This window comes from Corapipo altera, unplaced genomic scaffold, assembly GCF_003945725.1.
Source record: "Corapipo altera isolate COAL_440 unplaced genomic scaffold, ASM394572v1 23, whole genome shotgun sequence".
Classification (NCBI taxonomy): Eukaryota; Metazoa; Chordata; class Aves; order Passeriformes; family Pipridae; genus Corapipo; species Corapipo altera.
The window spans coordinates 21003532-21027743 of record NW_020884878.1 but is presented as its reverse complement, the minus strand read 5'-3'; the positions used below and the strand labels follow the sequence as shown (position 1 = coordinate 21027743).

General features: G+C 40.0%; 2 protein-coding genes across 4 annotated transcripts in view; one reads left to right on the top strand and one right to left on the bottom strand.

The window, feature by feature from the left end:
• Nucleotides 1-204: 204 nt before the first annotated feature.
• PPP2R3C (protein phosphatase 2 regulatory subunit B''gamma) lies at nucleotides 205-14790 on the bottom strand. Its single transcript, XM_027638032.1, has 13 exons — nucleotides 14682-14790; nucleotides 13891-14018; nucleotides 12661-12765; nucleotides 11968-12080; nucleotides 11068-11165; nucleotides 8653-8723; nucleotides 7791-7923; nucleotides 6582-6637; nucleotides 6433-6508; nucleotides 5671-5807; nucleotides 3905-4042; nucleotides 1302-1361; nucleotides 205-646 (listed from the first exon to the last, which is right to left on the bottom strand). Exons 1-13 carry the CDS (start codon nucleotides 14728-14730, stop codon nucleotides 458-460), a joined length of 1353 nt encoding a protein of 450 aa, XP_027493833.1. The 5' UTR covers nucleotides 14731-14790; the 3' UTR covers nucleotides 205-457.
• A 218-nt stretch (nucleotides 14791-15008) lies between these two features.
• KIAA0391 (KIAA0391 ortholog) overlaps nucleotides 15009-24212 on the top strand; it is a 47077-nt gene continuing 37873 nt past the window's right edge. The window contains exons 1-4 of one of the 3 annotated variants that reach the window (XM_027638029.1): nucleotides 15009-15128; nucleotides 15450-16856; nucleotides 17913-17960; nucleotides 20338-20470. In XM_027638029.1, coding sequence (XP_027493830.1) covers nucleotides 15856-16856; nucleotides 17913-17960; nucleotides 20338-20470 — 1182 coding nt within the window. In that variant the 5' untranslated portion in view covers nucleotides 15009-15128; nucleotides 15450-15855. Of the gene's footprint in view, nucleotides 15129-15274; nucleotides 15355-15449; nucleotides 16857-17912; nucleotides 17961-20337; nucleotides 20471-24212 lie in introns of those variants that run through there. The other 2 variants (XM_027638026.1, XM_027638027.1) reach the window with 2 other exon arrangements.

Below are 24212 nucleotides of genomic sequence, written 5' to 3'. Positions count from 1 at the left end.
TCCTACTGAAGACTGCTTTCACAACAGAGTACTCAACAGTGCTGTCATTAGAGGAAGCCATACAGAATGCAGTGGGAGGCTTGGAATGGCTGAAGACACCAAGACACCAGTGCTGAAGACACCACGAACCACATCCTTACTTTCAGGGTATATTCACACTTAGAATAGCATATTTAAATAAGAATAGGGCTTATTACACATGAAAAAAGTCAAAAAATATTTATTTAAAAAAAAAAAGATAATCTTTGCCTCTTAACACTTGCTTTTTCTAGTTTCAGAAATTATTTCTGTGATTCCTGCGTGTACCACATTTTACATCATTCGTGGGGGCAAGGTGGGAAGGGGAGGGAAGTGAAATGGAAGAGGAATTGATTCAGATAATGAATGTTTCCAGCTCCCAACAGTTGGTGCATTAGATTAAGATATCTCTATGGATACAGTCTGCTCCAGTTCGAAGTCACGCATCATCAACATCAGCAGTGTTGTCATTATCACTTGCCACAAGGACCTCTCTGTTCTCATATGTCCAGAACCCATTCAGGTCAATTAGAATGCTGGTAACAGTGTCTCCTTGACTGCTATTGATCAAGTCTTGAAGGGAGATTTTGTAAGGGTCCTTAGGCTTCACCATATCAAAGATTTCATCCTATGAAAGAAAAGTCAAAATTGGGAGAAAACCTCCCCCCATATTAATGAGCAGAATAATGGCTATTTCATACCGTATGATCTTTGGGTAACTAGTGCCACCCACACCAATTTAAAAAAAGCAGCTAGTAAGTCCCAAAGCACTTACGATACAAAGCACACTAACTGGCTACAGTTAGGAGCAGTGTGCTCAGCTCCCACCTCTCAAATAAGAATTTTCCTTACTGAGGAGGCTTTGGCCTCAAAGTGGCAATAAGAAAAACTCTGTTCACTTGTATAAGCTAACTTTTGTAGAAGCTCTTGTAATTTTTTTTTAAAGTACTAAAACTGCTAAATATAAAGTAGTAATAAAGACAGTTTTATAGGCTGTTTTTTAAGTCACCAGTCTGCCCCCCCCCACTCCCAAGGGATGATCCTGAACTGTAAAATGGACTTACCAAGTACCTTCAGGTGTGAGAAAAAGCAACATGTATTTAACAAGTATCTTACAGAGCAACAGCTGAATAGAAAGACATTTTCAAACCTATCAGTAGGACAAGCCAGTTCATCTCTACTACTCTGCAAGTAGTTATACAAAACATAAAAACTACGATGTAATTAAATTACAAAATGCTTATTCAAAGATTTCATGTAATACTTTATTCAGTAAAGCTAACCTTGACATCCTGAAAAGAAACTGGTTCTTGTCCATGAATTTTCATTTGTTCCTGAATAGCCTAGAAAAAAAAAGAAGTTATGAATGGCTAGTGCAGTATATACTGACACTGTGTGAAAATGTTTAATGCTTCTGCATCTTAAGCTGTATTGCCCTGTAACAAAGCATTCATGGTACAGCTTGCAATCATTTTTCTTCCATAGGTAAGGCAGGGGTGAGTTAAGGCATTATCAATGATACACATCTCAGGTTCACACTTCTTAATGCATATGATAAGAATCCCACTTTCATTATGACCAGCGTTTAAGCACTCTGCAAATGGGATATTCAGACACTTGAATATTATCCCTCAACACTCAAAACTTAAGGTACTAATACACCCTAACCAGAAGGTTACATTTTCTGACACAGTATGAAATATAGGGTAGGAAAAGAGAGAAGGGAAAAGACCAATCAGCAGAAAGACAAATTAATTCTTTTAATGTGGTACTATTTAAACACCTCCATCACCAAACCTGTGTCTTCAAGAACAACTATAAACAAAAATGTTTCACTAGCACAAGGGGCACAGCCTTGTCAGCACAGTTGTATCAGCACAGCCTCTGTGCTGACCTGTTCACACACAACACTAGCAGGAAAGCAACTATTCAGAGCCAAAAGGAACTGTTCTGATTTCAAACTTACAACATTCCATGCCCAAAACTTGAAAGGAGGGACACATTTTGGAGTATGATCAAGTATCTGCTATAGTGAAGGAGCTTTTTCAATAACTAAGCCATAGAGTAGTATGTAACTGAAGACATGCACAAAACCAGCTATGCCACCATAACTAATGCAAAATTACCTTGTTAAATTGCTTTCATAATAGAATCACTTATGTACTATGACAACACTAAAGTTCATGTTTTTGTAAAATGTAAACCTGTAAATTAACAGCCTTTATTAAAATCAGAGACAGTTGATATGGCCCCTGGCCTCCCTGAATCCTATATCCACATGAACGGAGCTGGAGCAAGCACTGGAAAAATAGTGAGCTGTAAAAGCAGGGAGGGAAGACAAGTCAGTGCTTAGTTTCCCTAGGATGCTTAGTATTGCCAAGCCATCATCTGACAGCTGCCCATGAAGCATATAAGGCAGCTACAACTACTAAACAAAGTTCATCATGAAGTTCAAAAGGCACACACAGAACTCCTGCCTGGTCCTGCAGCAGAATGACTCCATGCAGCAGAATGCTCCTTGGGCCAGCTGGCTGGAGCAGCTTGGAAGGAAAGGTGCTGGAGGTCTCGGTCCACAGGAAGTTGAATAGGAATTTGCAGGGTGACCTTGTAGTGATGAAGGCAGATAAATACTGGGCTGCATTAGTACAAGCACACCTAGCAGGTTCAGGGAAATGATTGTTCCTCCTGTCAACATTTGGCACAGTACTCCAGATTCAGCCTCACAGCTCTGGGCTCCCCTTTATGAGACACTGACAACCCGGTGGGAACCTAGTAGAGGGCTATCGGCACGCTTCGGGGGCTACAGCACAGCTGAGAGGAGAGGTTTGAGATGGGGATTAATTCCCCTGAAGAGCAGGTGAGGAAAATCTAATTACTACCTTCAACTACCTAGCAGGTGGTTAGAGACAGCATAGCAATACTGTCTTGGAGATACACAGTGAAAGGGCGAGAGGCAGTGCACACTGACTGCAGCAAGAGGCAGTCCAATTAGACAAAAGTGGGAGAAGGGGTAAGGGGAAAAGTCTTCTCAGCCAGGGTAGTCAAAAACCAGAATGCACTGACTACCCAAACAGGCTACAGAGTCTCCCTTTCTGGAGAAATTCAAAATTTGCCTGGACAAGGCTCTGAGCAACTCAACCTAGCGATGAAGCTGGGCTTGCTCTGAGCAGACAGTTGGAGCAGGTGACCTCCAAAGGTCCATTCCACATAATTTATTAGGTGGTTCCAAGGCACTAAAAAAGTTGGGTTTTGTTTTTCCTTTTTTTATCTATTTGGTTTGATGGGTGGTTTTTTGTGTGGGGCTGGGGTGGGTGGTGTTTGTTTGTTAAACAAAACAAAACTTTCCTATAAAATCTATTTAAAATCAATTCTGAAAACAACAGGTAAAAATGCAGACTATGAAAAATGCAAGAAGCTTTTTGCAAGCAATACAGTGAATGAAAAATCCCCCAGCTGTACTGGCCCATCACTGCATTTCATTATTTTTGTTTCTTCTACTGAATTTTAGGATTACAGTGGAAATTAAAACCAATGGCAATAACCAATTAGAACCATCATAAGAGATTTTAATTAAGGCAATTTTAGGACAATTTCAATTAAAAAACAAACCCAAATCAATAGAAAATATTTTTCCTAACCAAAATCAGTTAATTTCAACTGCAGATAAACTGCTAAAAATACCTTTTGAAATCTTTCCAATTTTTGGTGGTTTGTTTTTTTTTGGTTTGTTTTTTTTTTTAAAATTTTAAATCTTCTTAAAAGTCATTACTAGCCTCCCTGTGGCTATTGGTAATTTAAAGTGATTTCCTGCAGATCTGCATGCAGAAGGACATAGGCTATAACACTACAAACACAGAAAATGGCCTACTTGTATAAAGAGACTTACCCTAAAGAAATAGTTAAGGGAAAAGACATTCAGGTGTCCTTTGTTCTCTATATCAAGCAGTTTGAAAACATATTGCAGAGCTGCAGGCTCCTTTCTGTTTTCTAATGCAAGCACAAAGTCCAGGTAGGTTTTATAGTCCTAGAAGTAGATACAATCATGTTTATTACAGTCTTCTTTCTAAATTGACTTTGCAAGCAGGAACTCTATAATTGGCAGCTATTTCATTGTAGGGGGCCTGGTCTATTTTCTGAAAAAGACAACATGAAATAGAAAATGGCTGCCACCACTAATGTGAACAGAAAAGTTAGTTTTTAATGACTGATGATGATAGGAAATCCTGTTATTTTAGAGGCAAAATAGGATTCCAAGCATAAATTGAAATTAAACATGCTATATATACACTTTTAGACAATGTTTAATATATCTCTAGACTGTTGAACATACCCAACTAGTGAAGAAAAACCATATAAAAGGTTTTAATTACAAATTAAATGTCTGGTGGCAGTAAGCCTACTGTTACCCAACAGTGAACTATATGGCCAATTAAGTATATAATCCTTAGACCAGAGTTGGTGGTTTGGCAAATCACATGGTATAAAAACATTAGTAAACATTACAAATAACTATCCCACTTTTCTTTTTCATTAGTACTGATTCTTGGTTTCCCAGTGAAGATATAGTTGTGACAAGGACAGAAATCTTTCAGTGCTATGTATATAATGTGTGTAATACTGTTCACCTTAACACCAGAGGGTTGTGCTGCCAGAGGGAGTTTGACAGGCTGGAAACAGGGGCTAAGAGGAGCCTCATCAAGCTCAACAGAGCAACACACATGCAAAATCCTGCAGTTGGGGAGGAATAACCCCATGTACCTGTACGTGCTGGGGGCTGACTAGTCAGAAAGCAGCTTTGCAACAGGCCTTTGCAGTAAAGGCTGCTGACAGCATCCTCAGCTGCATTAGGAAAAAACTTTGCTAGCAAGACGAGGAAGGTGATCCTTCTATACTCAGCACTGCTTAGACTACATATGAGCACTGGTTCTGCTCTGGTCTCTCCCATACAAGAGAGAGATGAACCTACTGTTACAAGTCCAGAAAAGGGCAATTAAGAGATCCCTAATGACCTCAATGATTATGTTTCTATTAAGCAACTGCTACGGTAGCAGAAGGGCTGTATATAGAATTTGTCATTTATTGCTTTACACTTCAGTCATCTGAATGCAAACAACAATTAAGTTGTTTTAAGGCTGAACATTAAGTAAAGCTTTAAAAAAATATAGATAAGGTGTTATTTTAACTCTAAGTTAGAATTCTCATTTTTCACAGCTACAGAAAGCTTACAATGAAAAACACTGTTGTTTCCATGAAGAAGTGGATAAGTTAGCTCACTTGCACTAGTTTCAGGTGTGCCACTTTGGTTCTTTTTAAAGAATCGTGTAACTAAAAAGCATTCCTACATCTATACTTTTTTTCAACATGCACTTTTGTTACTGAATCTACAAGAGCCTTTATCCTAGGATGTCTTGATTTTGTATCATCTCTGCTTTTTGAAACAAGCAACTTACCTTTAAGTCACACTGCAATCACCTTGCTGTTAAGAAAATTAATTTTCTAATATGCTGCGTGGTCATTTGTGTGCACAATGATAAACCAAAGTTCCTTTATCTCAAGCTATGCTTTATTTCCAAGGATACTGATTGTTAGACATTTCCCAACTCAACAAGCCAAAGCTTTCATGTTGTGAACAAAGTGAAAATATGTGATTACCATTTCACCATCATAAGTTAAGCATTCCTGAAAGACACGATCCAAAAATATGTTGGTCAGAGTCCCTGTTCCATATCGGGACAGTTCTTCTTTGCTGAGCATGCCATTGTGATCTTTATCAAGGTTTAAGTACTGACCTAGGGAGGAGATATTGAGAGCAAACCATAATATACCTCTATCAACAAAGAACTGTTTCAACAGAGAAAGAAAAGTTACCATTTCAACAGTTATTTAATTTCCATATAAAATTAATGCAGCTAAGTGGGAATATGCTAGATTCACAATAATATTCATAAAGCATCACAAATGAGCATAGATCATGGCAGGAGAGGAAGTATGATTCCCACAATGAGGTGTTAGTAGTTCTAATCTAGGTAATAGCTGTGTATACAGAGAAAAGAGCAGAAGGCTAAGAGCATATTACTTTAAACAGAGCATATTATTTTTAAGCATGAAAAAAGAGCTAAAGATGATGCAAAAGCATGAACAGAACAGTCAAAAGAGAAGGTTACAGAGGAATCTTGTATCTTGTGCAACAAGCACAAGGTGACATTATAAAACTGTGATAAAAAGCAATAGCGGAGAACTGAAACTGTGAACAAGGTCAGGAAGATACACTGAAAGGATGGCTACAGGATTTCAAAAGACAAGTTAGCAGGAGGATTTAATGTGACAAAAACAGAGGAAAAAATAACACTTACAATGTGAGTCATACAAGGCAGAGAGGAGAGAAGAAAAGCATTCACATATAAAGGAACCTACCATAAACTCTTAATGCAGAAGGAGCAGAAAACCAGTTTGTTTCCTGACTTTCTTTAGAGAGTTCTTCATCCCTTAACTAAGTGAAACATAAAGTTAGAATTCAGAAAGAGTAAATTAAAATACAACAGGATATGCTAAGAGACCTTTACCTCCAGTAAATCATCCAGGAAGCTGCAAGCTAAAATATCCTGTATCTTTATCTTCCCTGCAGCAAGAAAAGGAAGATACATTTTAATAGTTGCTCCACCAACACATCCATTTGACTGTTCTCATTTAGGTGGTTCTACTTCAGAAAGAAGCATTCTGAGCAGAAAAAAATTACTTTTTAAAAAAAAACAAAACTAAACAAAACTAACTTCTAACTTCAAGGATAAGGCTCTAATTTAAGAGATAAAATAAAAATACCTTTTACAATGACTGAATAAAACTAGCCTGACACTGGCAGGAGTTACCCTGAAGCCTTAAAAGCCAGAAAACTAGATTAAGAAAACATGTGTGTAAAACAATCAACTCAATGTGTAAAATAAAAAGTGTAAAGAACGCATGCATAAACATTTGTTGAAACAATAAAGTATCTTAAGTGATGTGATATTTTTACATCTTCAGAAACTACAGATGTGACACAAAGCTAAGGTGGCAGAATGCACTTCCGCTGGTGAAGCTCTGACTGGTGCACTGACACTGAGCTGAGTAAAATAATGGCACTATAACTTCCCACACACCCTCTCTACATGTTTGTAATCACTTCTGCCAGAGGCTACTGCCCACACAATTCTGATGTTTACAAGTGGCACAGCTAGATCTTGAAAACACCTGCGGTTTGTGACTTAAATCAAGAGCATAGGAAAAAACTGTTCTCCAAGGGAGCTACATCTGTTACAAGGAGTAGCAGCCTTAACTGCAAACCTTTTCTAGTGGGTCTACATGGTGCACACAAATTTAATCACAGGAGAAGCATATCGCTACGACCATTCTAGAGCATTTCCACAGCTCTGTGGATGTTCTGGCAAGCAGTTGTCTGCTTCTGGCTGTGTTTTCTATTCACCCTAAAGACTTACAAAATTAGCTACTGCTGATGGTGCATTATAATGAAAAAACATCTTATTTATCAGTTTATATAAGATATCCATCGGTTGTGGTATTATAGAGTTATCTCACAGAAATTCATTTGCTGTAAAATTAGATTATCAGACCCACAATAAAGACTCATGGTCTTCGGTGCAGATTAATCTTCATATGCCGAACAAAAGCCTACAAGGACAAGTACACTTTACTTTGAAAACACAAGTAGCTTCAGTGGAAACATTTTACAAGTGAAAATCTCTGGCATATTTAGAATTTTGAAAATATGGACCTACCTGTTCTGAGAGGATCCAGAAAGAAGAAGAACTTTCTAACCGCTGTGCAGACATAGAAGGAGTAAAAAGATTTTTCTAAGCCATCCAGTTGTGGCAAAGTAGGGATTAGCTCCAAAATATAATTTTCTAAATCCTGCAGAATTAAAGAGAAAAGTTTTAAACACTACTATTGTTGCATGCTTGCTACATTCCACCTTGACTTTCAAGTACGCTTTGTTTAAAATATAGTTCTGTAACAATGCAGGAAAGAGCATGAAAGCAGGTAAAAAAGCTTTTGTCTCTGTGAAAGAAACCCCAGATCATATATGTGCACATGTGATTCCATTACTGAAACAATCTACCAATAAAGCAGAATTTACAAAGGAGGTGATATTTACATGTAAATATAAATGCATTCGACTGTACCTTTTTCAAATATCAATGCATAACTCCTAATTGGATTATTCCATTGCTGAATATTCTTTGATGCTTTTTTTTTAAAGTAGAGTGGTAACTAAGGCATTTTTATTTATTTTCTAATATTAATTCCTGTTAGAACAGGAGAGTAATTCACTGAAGAATGAATAATTTGTGATTTTTACTATATCCTGCTAAATCTAGTGAAGTGCTAATGACATGAAACCTTAGTCTCATGAAACTAGTCTCCTTTTTCAGACAATTACCCATATGCTAAAAAGGCTAGCAGCACTGTCACCACCACATCTCTAGAATACATGAAATTGTTATTTATCCAAACAAATGTGCCCGCCCCAAATCTACATTATGATACTTTTACGAGACAAGACAAGAACAAAATTGGACTCTTTCTGATGCTCTGTCATTTGATTAAAAAGAGACATGAAATAATCAAGAATTTACTCACTGATTCTCTGAGGTAGCCTTGTCCTGCCACATCATATAAACTGAGACCTATTCTTGTCTGATGAAGCCATACTGTGAAACCGAAAACAGAATTAAAATGTGAGAAATCCATGGAGCTTTTCAGTTCTCACCAAAATTTGAAGTTGTTCTAGAGGCCACAAGGCACAGTCAGATATTAAGTGCCTCTTCCCATTTCTCTGAGATTTAAGCAAAGCCATGTCATGTACTGCTTAGAAACACTGTTTCAGTCTTTAAATTTGTAAGAGTCCCTGGTAATATGCGGTACACTGTGGCCAAGACTGCATTATAACTAGATGTGAAAAATGGCAGAGCAGACAACACATTTTCTTTCTTATATCATTTAATGGCTTGGATTGGAAGGGACCTTAAAGATTCATCCAATTCCAACACTCCCCTACCCCCCCATAGGCAGAGATGTCACCCACTACATCAGGTATCCTCAAAGCTCCATCCAACCTGGCCTTGAACACTTCCAGGGACAGTGTATCCACAACCTCTCTGGACAACCTGTTCCAGTGCCTCACCACCCTCTGAGTAAAGAATTTCTTGCTAACATCTAATCAAATGCCTCCTCTTTTAATTTAGAACTGCTCCCCCTTGTCCTATCACTATCTGCACACATAAGAAGTTGCTATCCCTCTCTTTCACATGGTCCCTCCTTTAAGTACTGAAAGGCCACAATGAGGGTTCCCCAGAGCTTTCCCTTCTCCAGGCTGAACAACCCTAACTCTGTCTCAGACTATCATCATAGAAAAGATTAATGTCCTTCTTGTGCTGACTCCAGGTGGGGTCTCATGAGTCTCAGAGGTGAGAGTCATGGCCAGCCTCCCTTAGCCCGCTGGCCATGCTGTTTTTGATGCAGCCCGGGATACAGTTGGCCTTCTGGGCTGCAAGCACACGTTGTTGGCTACATGAAATTATATAGATTCATTCTCTCCACTGACTTAGAGACATGTGTAGCAGTGCATTTTCACTGCATTAAACAGCTGTACAATGTCACATACAGACTGCTACAACCTGTATAGCACAAGATACTGCAGCTACAGCCAAAGGTCCTGCCCTCACTTCTGGTTTACAAGAAGAGAATTAGAATAGCACAAGCATCTCTTTTGCAATGAGAAGACACAGTAATTGTACAGTCTACAGGTCAATGGCCTTGAAGCCATTGTTAAAATACTGGAACAGTGATGAAATATAGAGTAGGCATAAAAGCTATTATTCACATACTCAATGTTAAATTTAACTACCATTTTATGAAGAAACCATTCAAAAATTCCTCTTATGCAATACAAGCTGTCCTTCATAATATTCATCTCTTCCAGGTAAGTGTTTCTCAAGGTGGCCTAAGTGTCACTCAGAGATGGCAGAGGTTATACAGTGAGGCTGCTTCTTTGTTGGCTAAGTTTAAAGGTAAGTGCATCACTGGTCATGAAGTAATTTGGTGATGGTGGCTTTTTTTTTTGTTTATTTGTTTAGAAAAAGGTAACACCATAAATACACAAGACTTAAAACTTCTGGGTGAAACAAAGCTCTGAAAGAACCTCTGTTGCATCCAGCCAGGTAGACCTTTTTGAAATGCACACAATTTTCACAGACTTCTTCACAAGTCTCCTATCCTGCAGCTTTGGGTTTGTTGTTGGAAATGAGTCTATTCCTCCTTTCTTGCATACTGTGCACATCTGCACGCCATGTTTCCTGCTCAACACATCTCTCATCCCTTGCACTAGAAGATTTTAAGTTAAGCAGGCTGAGCTGCTGCAAGAAAGGTGTCGTTCTCCTCTCCCAAAGGCTCTAGTAGATCTAAGAACACAGGAGCCAGGGCAAAAGACAATGAGACAACCTTCCTTTCTGCTAGCCAGCCTAATGTTTTTAAACAAGATCTAATAAAGATTTAAAACGCATTTTTCAGCCCAAGTGGTTAATTACAATAAAAAATAGCTGAATATACAGTAAGGCTACAGTGACAAGCAGAGAAACGTACTGACATATTTGACAAATGCAGTTAGACAACATAGACAATACCACTGCAGAAGGAAAAACAAAAAACAAAGCTATCTGACTGATCACAGTGGTTAGGATCACACTTGCCATGGAACTTTGTTTTGCACTTCACAGTATTGCCTGAATAAGGGAAATCAGAGTAACAATATATATAATAAACAGCAATATATATTATAAACAGATCGAGGATATCTCTGGCTGGGGAGAAGTGGATTTCAGAGGTAGGGTGGATTCCCACCTCCTAGTAACCAGAAAAAAAATCACAAGCCTCTAAGAAAACAGCATTTGCAGTTAAGGGCTAGATCTCACTGCTGTTGAAGAGAACATCAAGTAATTAATAAAACTGAAAATAGCCCTAAAACAACTTCTCTTTAACACAGAAGTATCAACTAACCTTTTCGCATGACATAATTGAAAAACTGCATGATAGATATCCTCCCATAAGGATCATTATGGAGTAATTTAGCAAAGATCTTCGCTGTGAAAAACTGCCTGTAAAACATAAACACAAAGCTACTTCTATGCATCTGATTGCAGTGCACTGACAGATCCAGTTACAGTATTTGAAATTTACAGATACTGTAAAATAATGTTTTAACAACACATAATGTGCTAACATTGCACTCATCAAGTGGGATCCTACCAAGTAACAATGGTAAACTCATTAAAAAGCAGCTGCCTTTGCTGCTCATGGCTCTTCAGTGATGTGGGAGTTTTGAGAGCCTTTAGTCAACTTAATTTCTCTTTAGTACAGTATGTTTGGTAGCTTCCAATCTTCTACAACAACATGCACATAAATGGAACTGCTAGTACTGACAATTAATCTGCTTTTGCCCAAAACTGAATCACAAAGCTATGTCCACAACAGCCACCTCCAGGAGGAGCATAAAGAAGTAACATTCACTGTATGCCGTACACAGAACACCTGGTAGGAAATTCTGCATCAGAAGATAGGGAAGGTTAGGCAATATCTCTGGAGATGTAATTTCCAGTTCAAATACAAAAGGTGCGGTATACTGACCACTAACATCATAAAAATACCAATGCTGATAAAAATTTCTTCTTCAAAAGGATGCAGCACTGCTTTTCCAGGTATCTCTTTCAATGATAAAGTTCCCTCAGCAATGCAGAGCAATACACTGCTACAAGGACATAAAGCAACTAGTTCATCAATAACTACATGGACATGATTTTATCTCACCATTAAACTGTTTCCATCTATTTTAGCAACCAAAACTTAGAGCAGCACTTAGGTTTAGCCAAAGTGAGTATACACAAGTGAAGAAAGCCTTACCTGCATTTTGGTCCAGCTTTTTCACCAACTTTCAGGAAGTTCTCATAATTGATCATTGCTTCTTCCCCAATCATTGGTGATGTCTGATGTTTGTCCAGTAGAAACCATAGGTTCTTAAAAGGTTAAGAAGATATCTTTCTAGAGATGTGATTGTGCTTAAGATAAAGTGTTTAAGAAACTCAGCAAAAACGTGGGTTTGATGCAAGGTTCTCTCAGTTAATGAGTACACATCGTCGGTTCAGCCAGAAAAGAAAGAAAGTGCTACTTCCACTGCCTTAAACTGCTGTTAAACACATGCACAGTGTCATCCACTAGGATTTCTAGGGTCACACCTCTTTTGTCTTTGCAGTTCAGGTAAAAATCAACCATCTTTGGAGTCTCTCTCAGTGATACATAAACAGAACTTATTTCATTGTCTGGGCCCACTTTTGCATTCATTGTGCTGGAAACCCAGAAGCCATTAATTTAGTCCTCATATATGTCATAACGAGGCAGCTTTACACTGACACTACCAGCCCAAGTATCAGCAGCACTTCAGCTTTAGCTCGTACTTCACGACCACTCACTGTGCCCAAATAGAAAGCACCTTACCACAAGATTCTGTGCACAAACAGGAGATAATCAAACTCTGACAGGAGATAATCAAAATTGTTTCACAAGCCGTTACAAGACATACAGAAAATATTTTCATACCTGCAGCTCTTCATTATCCAACAGCTCTCTACTCTTCCTTTGCAGAAAGACAGCCCTAGATTCTTCCCTTAATTTCTGAAGCAAGACTTCATCTTCAGCTGGCAGCTAGAAACATTCGGGCATTTTAATTTTCTGCACCATTCAAAAACTACAAAGCAAGTACTCTTAGGTAGTCCTGAGTCATACACTCTGATGAAGCTGTTTACTTGACAGAAAACAGCCAATCAACCACTGTTTAGTATGCTGTATGGTACCTGCTTCTGCTACAGGGAATACTTGTATACTGTCTCAAACCATTTCAATACTAATGTATCTGTTTAAAGCAGGATATCTTTAACATAAGGGATGAAGATGTATCTCATACCTGATAATCTCCCCAATAAGCACTTTCCCATGGTTGCAAGGTACCAGGGCTCACACATAAATGACATTTACCATTGTGTTTTTGTTCAGGAGAGAGCAACGCTTTCTATTTTTTGGTAGGCCTGACTCTCAAAAGTGTGAATGTCTACTAGACTTGTTATGGCCAACAAATAAAATGGAAGAACACCTAGTGTGAAAGCTCTGCCAGCATTCATGAGCCAAACTGTACAGCACTATTGGAACTTAGAGAGCTGCTTATGTATTCATCACTTGAAACATAGGTACTTAAGAACCTAATTGGCAGAAATGCAAGATCCGAAGGAATATGTGACCATGAGAGGTTAGACAGCAGCTGAGCAGTCAAGTTGACAAGTACCAGCAATATCCAGATTTCAAACTTGTGCTCCCATCCCAATCTGATTCATCTCACATCTAAGTTACTGGACCAAACATTTCTGCTGGGTGTTGCAAGCAACAGATCTATGTTCAGTCTGCAAGACCAAGGACCCACTGTTTCCATGAAGCAGTATCCCATCGTGTCTAAACAGGAACCAGGAGATACATATTTACGACAGCAGCATGTCAAAATTTAGTTAAAACAGGAAGTGTCTCTGAAAGAGGACTTCCTATCTTTAGCAAGTAGCCTGATGAGCAAACTATTTCGTGGCCTTTGATGAGATTTAGTAATTATTTAAAACTGCAGAAATTGACAAGTGTACAAAACAAAAAATTACGCTAAGCAATTCACATCACTCAGATTTCGATCTACTTTAGCTTCTGAAGCTGCAGGGTCTCTTTGAAGGAGCAAAACTTTCTTTATAATGCAAAACAGCCTCTTGTTAAAGTTTATCTGGATACTGCACTTACCCTGTAGTAAAATCGTGGGATGTTTGTATATGATGTATTGCCACTTTTTTTTCCTCCTTTCCATTCCATGTAATACTTTGTGAACAACTCCATTTCTTCATCTTTTAGTTCTTGTTCACTCTTTTTGGCTGATTGACACAGAAAAGAATTTTCACACTGTACTTCAGAGCGCTAATGTAACAAGGCGCTTGAAAAACAGAGTTAACACTGAGGCTTATACAGCTGTGCTGTTGACTAACACAAATATTAGGTGAAAATTAATGGAGCACAGGCCTATTACATAAATTATATAAGAATGTGTCACACGTATATGTTTTGAGTAAGATATGCAATTGTAGCAGATACACGGGGATGACTGACAGAACAGCAGCGTTCCTGTTTCACAGGGGCAGCGTTGTTTAAGGTGCTGCTGACTGCGAGCAGCAGCATCAATCGCCTTTCCTGCTGCCAGGTCGGGGATGTCCCTGCGCACCCGCACGAGCTCTGGGCGCTCGCTCGCGAATAGAGCGTTCCCAGCCAAGGCTGCCGCGGGGGCACGACCTGGACAGAGCAGCTCCCGCGGCTCGTCACCCCGGCCCTGCTGTCCCTGACCCCAAAACAGGCCCGTCTGCTTCTCCGCAGGGAGGCTCCAGGAGCCGCCCGGCCCCCGCGGGAGCCCGGACAGGCGAACCACGGCAGCACCAGACAGGCCGACGCTCGCCCCGCCGGCCCTGCCCCCGCACCCCCATTCGGGTGCCCCGGGGCGCTCTCCCGACGCTCCCCGGCCCGCTCCGCGCTCCCGGGGCACTCACGCGCGCGGCGCGCGGCCAGGCGGCCCCGCAGCCTCCGCTCCCACTCCATGGCCCCGCGCGACCGCCCCGCCGCCGCCTCCGCGCGCGTGCGCACAGCCCCGCCCGAGCGCCGCTACCGCTCGGAGCTTCGTGCCCTCATCCAATATGGCGGCTCAGACCCTCCGCTCCTCCCCCCGCCCGCCCCAGCGGGACGCGCGGTGAGATGCGATTGGCTCCGCGCGCCCCGCTCCGCCCCGCTGTGCAGCGCGCGCCGCCAGCGCGAGTCTGCCGCGCTCCGAGTCAGGTGGGCCCGACCCGGGGGGGGCCGGGGGGGAGGGAAAGGGAAAGGAAGACTTCCCGTGCCGAGGGCCGCGCCGCTGTGCGCACCGGGAGCTGTAGCGTTGGGCGGCGCGGGCGGGCCGCGCCCGCGGGGTACCGAGCGTGCCGCAGCAGCGTCCGGACCCTCCGGTATTTACCTTTACAGCCCAACACATACCAGGGATTGCAGGGTAGTTACCGCCCGTGGCGGTGGTCTGCCCCTTTGGCAGCGGCGTTAGCAAGGATTTGGGATTGAGGAAGCCAGTGAAACGGAAGTTTGCCACAAGTTGAAAAATACGAGGGAAGCGATGTGGGAATTGCGTGCTGGGGCTGCCCAAGGGATCGGGATTGGGATTCCTCCCTTGAAATCGGCGAGGTACCTTAAGCTTCGTGTTTGCTGGCATGCAAATGTAAATACGACAGGAAAGAACAGAGCAGGTCATGATGTCCTGGTGTTATTTCTGTTTTTAGGAAATCTTCTATCTCAAGCTGGATGAAGGCAGGAAGAAAACACCCTGTGCTTTTTGCGTAGCTGCGTCGGAGTTCCCTTCTGTGTACAGCGTACACAGGACTCATCTTTGCCATAACCAACATACAGTTATTATAAGATGCAAACCTGCAAAGCGTCTTCTCTAGAAAGAAAGATACCCTCATTTTGAATGGATGTCCTCACAGTCTAAGAGATTGATTTTTGTGAAAAAATATTTTACCAATTTTTGTTTCCATAAGAGACAAAAACGACTGACAGAGCAAGCATTTTGAAACAGAAGTTTATGCAGCTTGACAGCCCTTGGGCTTTTATTAATAAACATCCCCATACAAGCTGTACAAGTGCATCAGAAACAGTGAGCTAATAGTGAGATAATTTCTTCTTGTGATGGCACTCTTTTCTCAAACTAGTCACCAGGGGTTTCAGTCTTTGTTATGGAAATGTCACATGTTCTGGCCTGTTTCAAGATGCCGACAACTGTTTGCTGCCTCTTTCAGTGTCCCTACTAGGGAAAAAATTAACTATTTCAGTTTTATGACATCTTCCAGCACTGCATTACCAGTGGACCCCAAAGAAACTGGTGTCTTACCTACCAAGAAAAGGTCTGAAATTGATTGCAAAGAAGAAAAAGGATGGGATGAGGAGACTAAAGAAATACCTGAAGGAAAACACCACTTTTCTTCCTCTGTTGGAGCTGCAAAGAAATGGTCAATGAGTCCAGTTGTGTCAAGGCATAAGTTTACAAATTTACAACCTCCAGAAAAACCTTTACAGCCTGAGGAATGGAACAGACTAAGGGAAAACTTCCAATTACCTGAAATATTTGAAGAATTGATGTTGAGCAGTATGATAAGGTGCAACAGCCCCATTGATGTGGCCAAGTCCTTGCTGACCCACATTGCAAAGCGTAATGGTGACATTGCATACAGTGTGTTGGTCAAATACCTGACACTGTGTGTCCAGCAGGGGCAGGTCTCAGAAATCCGTGATGTGTATGATATAATGAAAGTCAGATTTAAGATTTTGGAAATTGGGGCTTACAACCTTTTTATCAAGGGGCTGAGTAATTCAGATCAGTGGAGAATGGCCTTGACTCTTTTGGAAGAAGCAAAAAAGATTATGATTCCCTCACGGACAAGCTATGAATCCTGTATCAAAGCAGCCAGCTGTCACCGAGAAATGAAACTTGCTTTTGAGCTTTACCATGAAATGTTGGCTAAGGATGTGGTCCCAACTTTGGATGTCCTGCAGTCATTTTTTGATTTCAGCAAGGGTATGAAAGGTGCTGAGTTACAAAAAGAGCTGTTTGGCGTCCTCTTATATTTGAGAGAGAACCAAATATACCCTCATGAAACATTTATGCGGAGTATAAAGCTATGGTTTGAAAGGTAAATGTTTCAATAGCAAGGTGCAGTTCATGAGGGTGGGATTCACATTATCCCACAGATTAAGATCCCTCAGCATCTCATTTTGGTAGTTGCTTCTCCACAAAAGACATGTTGTCATGAAAAGATGCATTTTATTTTTGTTCCCAAATTAGTGTGAAAGTGTAAAATTCTTACTGATTTCACCTTTTATTTTACCTGGTAAATGTTACTTCTTGGTACAGAAAGTAGGAAATTGCGATGGGTCATGGCTGTCCAAAATAGCCAATTTTGTCTCTTTCTGGGGTGGTACATAAGGAATATTGACAGGTATATGAGGGTTTTTCCTGTAATCTATTGGAGTGTAGAAGTAGTAAATTATTTGAAAGTTAGATAGTTTCTTTCTTTGAAAAAAAGAGATAGCAAATTCAACTTAATTAAGTGAAGGTTAAATGTATTGACTTTGTATAGAATACTAGGAGATGAATAATCTTTAAATGAGACTCTGTTTTAGCACTGTATTTAGCAGGCCACTCAGTTTGTTTTCATGAGTAGGGATGGTCAGACTGCAAACTACAATTAGTTACAATGCACATACACAGAGGGGTTCACCTGAGTCTACTACATGTTTGTCATGTGTGTGAGCCCATCTATGATTTCTTTTTTTAGCTGTTGGCTTCAGTTTGTGTGAGCTACAGTTAGTCCGCTGTATGAAAAATATGGCAGCAGGAATGCACTACCATTATTGGAAAGGTTTATGAACGTGCAGGGCAGCAACTTAAAAGTTGTCAGTGCACCACAATTATTTGTATAGTTCTTAAAATTTGGTGACAAGATAAACTGGGGAGATTGATGGTGTTACTTCTTTGCATGTTGTTAAATGCTGGTTCTTTATATAATAATTTCGGGCATTATTAAATTATATATGAATCTTCATATAATTTCTTTGCAGGGTAGATGATTGATTGATTTTTTTATTTCTAAATGTTGACCAAAATATAATTATTCTTTATCTATAATTCAGGCATTGTTAAATAAGAATCTAATGTTTTTATTTATCTTTCCCTCTGTACATATTAGTATACCAGGAAGGAACTGGAGAGGACGCCTGACCAACATTAAAGACAGGTAAATGCAACATTTTATTTAAAAGTGATGTGTTGTCTTGATTATTCTATCTTGAACTCTTCGTTTTTAAATGTAAAAGAGCTTTCCTTATATACAAAAATATTTTAATCCTTGAGAATACAAACCTTTGTTGTGACATATGATTTCACAAACTCCACTTTCCAACTCATTCTTGTACATTATACAAGACCAGGCATGCACATTTGGAATTGAATTATGCTAAGCAGAGCCAAGATGGAAAAGCACAGGGAAAAATAAGATGTGCCATTTTACTGTGTGGCTTATTTGTCTGCTGTTTAGGAATTAAAGGCTTTCTTTTTTGTTGGCTTTATAATACCATCGTTTAACAGGATTTATAGCAGAGAAGTTTTGGTGTGTAAAGGGATATCTTCTTGAAAACTGATACTATTTGCACACTACAGTTGATTTGTACAGATGGAAGGGTTTTCCCTTCCTACCTGATTTTCAGTGAAGACAAAATGGTTCTTAGGTTTTCACAGGCATAGCTTGGGTACGTGTTTCTATTACAGTGCAGTTTTCTTAATGTCTGTAAACTGATATTTTAGATGTTATTCTGTTTGAAACCTTGTTCTGTGCTTTTGTAGCAATTTGGCAGCTATAAATAAATTATAAGCATGTCTCCAGTGGATTGTGGCGTTTTTAGGCGGGTTATAAAAATACTCCATGTTGCATACTCTGAAGTAAAAGCACACGTAGAGCCTGCAGCTCTTGAAGCCCTTGAAAGAACAGCATAACTCACTCTCCTAAGAGTTGTTTGCTATAAGCTGAACTGTTATTATGTATGAATGTGTTTGGTACTGTACTCTGTTATGATAATTCACCGTATTTTAGACAACATTTTTTAGCCTTTAAGAGTTTTAAAAGTCTAAAGTCTTGGCTAAGAGCTGACTTGTTATCTTAGTGTCTGTAAACAGTTAAAGACTTTAATAGGTAAACTAACTTAGATCACCTCATTTTATCACAAATTAAGAATCTGTGAACAAAGTGGTGACAAGTTGTGATACAGTAGTTATTTTGTTAGAACTGTAAGAACTCTTTTTTCTTTTGAAATAAAGGAGTTTGAGGTAGCCTACTTGGAAAAGTATTTGAATAAAATTAAAATGGTTTCAAGAAAAGAAGTATGTGTGGTTGTGTTTAAATTAAATGACTGTTGACAGAAAAGATCCTTAGGATTTCAAATAGCCAAAAAAAGACTTTGTTGGTTTTTTGTAGGTTTTTTGTTTGTTTGTTTGTTTGTTTGGTCCTTAAGGTATCTCTCAAACTCATGTGGTGATTGTTACTAGACTCATCTCTGCAGTCAACACAACTGATGTCTTAAAACATGAGTTTTGAGTTAAAAAATTCAGAGCTATTTTTTCCTAAACTGAGTTTGACAATTTAATAGGCTTATTCATTGGTTATTCTGATTTTGTATAAATACTGGCAGTTATATCTAAGATGCTTATATCCAGGATATTTTCTTCTTCTAGCACTGAGCTCGTTGTTTCTTTGAACCATGATATTCAGAAGCTTGAAGCCCCTGCAAACAAACATTGAAATTTTCTGACCATTTTTCTTGGAGAGTTACAAAGGCTTTGCATTTTCTACAGGTCACTGTAGAAAGCTGCAGCTCAAGTTTTTTGAGCCTGCATTCAAACCACTGCCACATGTCTGACTTCATGCTTGGTATGTAGGTGCCATGGTACTACAAATCTATCTCAAAAAAAGTAGTCCCTCCAAAAAGTAATTAAATTGTTGATTAGCTGAAAGGACAGCTATGTATCCTGCAGAGGTGAAAGCCTTCTGTGTGGAAATTTCTTGGCATGAAATCCTAAAATGACCAATTAGAAGTTACAGAAATTGCAAACTGGTTTTAAACATCTGGTTGCAAAAAAGCAACCATAGATTAAGGGTCCAGTCTTACAAGATGCTGCTTCATATGTTCTGGTGAGGCCAGTGCAACAGCATCACCTTCCTAAATTGAGATCAGGGATGTGTGTATCCACAATAACTTTCCTATCTACTAGGGAAACTTCCAAATGTTAGGGGTGTGGGAATTTGTGGTAATGCTGAGAATTGAACTCTGATCTTTCAAGGCCTAAATAAATGCTGTCACGCAGAGTTCTAAAGTCCTATCTCTAGAGCTAAATCTTTGGTCCTGATGCCACTAAATCACATAAAAATATTTTTAGTGACTTTAACACGTTTTGGATGCATCACAGAAAGAGTACAACTAATTTTCTGATGATTTTACCCTGTTGGGGTTCTTGTAAAGAATTGTGCTCATAAATAGACACTTGGTAAGTCAGTAATATTTAAGGTATTTCTTATTTAAATGCCGTTTTCCTTTTATATTCTTGTGTTATTGTTATTTCAGTGGACAATGCCCAGTTTGCAACCATCAGTTGGAGGATAGCAACCTCACCGAAGAGGAGTATAATAATCTCAGCGAAAGAATAATAAGGGACGTGATACATGGAACTGACACTTTTAGAAAGACAAGCCCACAGGTAGGTCAATGAACCCAGTCAGGTTCATTGGCTAGGAGGGTAATATACAGTTAATGTTCAAGCACTTAACGCCACAAATTCTTTGCTTTAAAACATTAATAGGCCATTAGATACTGAAGTATCCTATGGGTCTATTTCAGTTGGGTTTATAAAATGGGTCTAAATCTCGGCATCTTTCCTATTGTCCTTGTTCTTACATTCACAACCAGCTACTAATGGATACTGAAATAACTAAAATGTGGGAGCTTTATACATTACAAAATTAAAAAGGTGTGGAAATCTTTTAATCCCCCAAGAGCTAAATTTTAAATATGGAATAAAACCCAGTAAATACCCTAGAACAAAACAAGATATCTAGTATTTTCAGCTTGCAAAAAAAGTAAAAGAATGGTTATCATTTTGTTCAGTCACCTTTCACAACCCACCAAACAATCAACTCGTGGATTTTAAAGATAACTTTCATATTTATAATTACAGTATACATTAGGAGTATCAAGCTTTTCAAAGGTCATGGTAAACATATGAGAGGGTGTAATTCCCAGACACTATAGTATATTGCAGTTCTATGACTTCAGTAAAGCCTTTGACACTGTCTCCCATGGCATTCTCCTGGAGAAGCTGGCAGCCCATGGCTTGGACAGGTACACTCCTCGCTGGGTAAAAACCTGGCTGAATGGCCAGGCCCAGAGTGTGGTGGTGAATGGAGCCACATCCAGCTGGCAGCTGGTCATTAGTGGGGTTTCCTAGAGCTCAGTATTGGGGCCAGTCCTGTTTAATACCTCTGTTGATAATCTGGATATGAGAGGATCAAGTGCACCCTCAGTAAGTTCACAGACTACACCAAGCTGGGCGGGAGTGTGGATCTGCTGGAGGGCAGGAAGGCTCTGCAGTGAGATCTAAACAGGCTGGATCCATGGACTGAGGCCAATTGTATGAGGTTCAACAAGGCAAAGTGCTGGGTCCTGCCCTTGGGTCACGACAACCCCAGGCAGTGCTACAGTCTTGGGGAAGAGCAGCTGGAAAGCTGCCTGGTGTAAAAGGACCTGGGAGTGCTGGTCAACAGCTGGCTGAACGTGAGCCAGCAGTGTGCCCAGGTGGCCAAGAAGGCCAATGGCATTGTATCAAAAATAGTGTGGGCAGCAGGACTAGCGAAGTAGTTGTCCCACTGTAGTCCGCACTGGTGAGGCTGCATCTCAAATTCTGTGTCCAGTTCTGGGACCTGACTTCAAGAAAGGCATTGTGTGTCCAGAGAAGGGCAGTGAAGCTGATGAAGGGTCTGGAGCACAGGCCCTGTGAGGAGTGGCTGAGGGAGCTGGGGTGGTTTAACCTGGAGAAAATGAGGCTCAGGGGAGACCTTATCACTCTCTACAACTACCTGAAGGGAAGTTGTAGCCAGATGGGGATCAGTCTGTTCTCCCAGGCAATCTGTTCTCCCAGTGACAGGACAAGAGGACATAAAATATAGCTGTGCCAGGGGAAGTTTAGGTTGGAGATCAGGAAGAATTTTTTCATTGAAAGGGTGATTAAGATTAAACACTGGAACAGACTGCCCAGGGAGGTGGGGGAGTCACCATCTCTGGAGGTGTTCAGGAAATGACTGGACGAGGCACTTGGTGCTGTGGTCCTGTTGACAAGGTGATGATCGGTCACAGGTTGGACTCAATGGTCTTGGAGGTCTTTTCCAACCTTAATGATTCTGTGATTCTGTTTCTGACTCATTTTGTGTGGAGATAACTGATGCGGCAGTAGCAATACTGAATGAAGGTGAGCCCCGCTAGATGGAGCCCACACCACGTCTTAGAGTGGGTTTGCTTTACCTCTATCAGTATTGATGAAGCTCTGTTGCAGCTGGCACCTCGGTTCTTCACTGGCTCTGAAAATATGGACTATTTAATTCTTCAGGCTTTCTGCGGGCACAGACATTGCACATGTGTAGCAGTTACAGAAACTTGAAGCAGTTAATGTTGGGGTGTTTGTAGTACATGCAGCCTGTTGTGCAGACATGTAATTTTCACACGGATTTTCTCTTCAGTTCAGGACTTTTTATCTGATCTAGCTGTGAATCGTACATGAGAATAAAATTACCCTTACAAATGTAGCAGTAATTTTAAGTATTTAATGGATACTGATGTTCTATAATATCATAAGATAAACAGAAGGCTGTGTTTTATTGCATGCTGTATGGCTTGGAAATTTCAAGTGTGTCTAGTACACAGGACTAGATTAGCAGTGACAGTTGAAGGCAGGGAGATTTAGGGAAGGAGTTCTGGGTAACAGGACCTTCACATTCAAGCTGAACAGTAGCAGAAATTATATTCCCCCTCTGTAAGAAACCGATTGATGAAATAAATGCGGTTTAATGAAACAAATACACTATATTAAGTTTTGATGCTGGTAGATTCTGTTAGTTTGTGTGATAGCTGAAATTCCGTCATTTACCATTCTGGGGCCACCCACTTGCTGCTTCAAGTTGATTTTGTTCTAGTTCTGTATCAGCAGGCAGTCACTGGTGGAGTGAATGGAGATGAACTTTGTGTGTTTACTGTTGCTTAAAGTCTGCTTCCTCAGTGCATTTTGAGCATGGATGTGGGGGTAGTGGTGAAATGGTGTCATAATGTATCAGATATTTCCAGAAATATATTTTGACCTTTCTAGTTGCCTTTGTGGTGAGAAAGCAGACATGTGGTCATGAAAATATGCTGCCCATTTTAGGTCTGCCAGACTGTGTGACTTCTGCAGCCAGGGTTCAGTCAGGGTTTTCCAGAGGGGAAGTTAGGTGATGAGGATGAAAATAGGATGTAAGCAAGTATATCTGAAGGGAGTGTGTGTCCATTCTCCAGTCAGTTACTTTTTTGTAGTAGCCACAATTCAAATAGAAAACGTTTTAGCTTTGTATTCCTTCTTTTATCCTAACTGGTTTTCTTTGTACATCTGTGCTTCTTGCAATGAAGTGATTAATCAAGGAAACACTTCAAGTTGTTGTGAACTCTGAACTTTTTTTTTCCAACAATATTTCAAATTGAATATGTAATACATTTGGAATATCTTTTTTCTTCAGTGAGGAATAGTCTTTTGTCTTACTTTTGCAACAATGTCGTTGCTTTATTTGATTTTATTTCTCTCACTTAAAAATAAATGTGGTCAGAGTAGACAATTAGGAGCAAAGACTTGGTTTGTTGAGAATCCCCCAAAAGTAATCTGTTGTGGGTGATTAAAAAAATTTATCGTTTTTGTAATTAATTTTAGGAAAGAAAATCAAACAATGTAGGTTTGTACATCAGAATGGTAGTGAACACTGTTTACAAGTATGTTGAAAAGATACCTTGCATGAACTATAAAACTGATTATTTGTGACGAGGAAATACCTGTTACACATTAAAAATAGACATCGATTCAGATCCATATGCACAGCTGTTTAAAGGTCTATTAGGATGCCACATGATGATCTAATATACCGAGCTGCAACCTTGCAAGCTGCCATAGGGAGAAAACAGTTGGAATAAGATTGTCACCTTTAGTACCGAATTTCTGCATGATGTTTGCAGTCAGATGACTGTTGACTCTGGCTGTATTTGATTGGGAGCTATGCCATTGAGCCTGAGAGGATATAATTGGTCTACTGGGAGGCAGAATCAACTTTTACTGTGATGACTTTCATGTCACAGCCACTCCTGGGTATTTCTCTCAAATACACAAATGCTGTAATTTCATTCCTTTTGAGGCTCCTTCATACATCTGATAA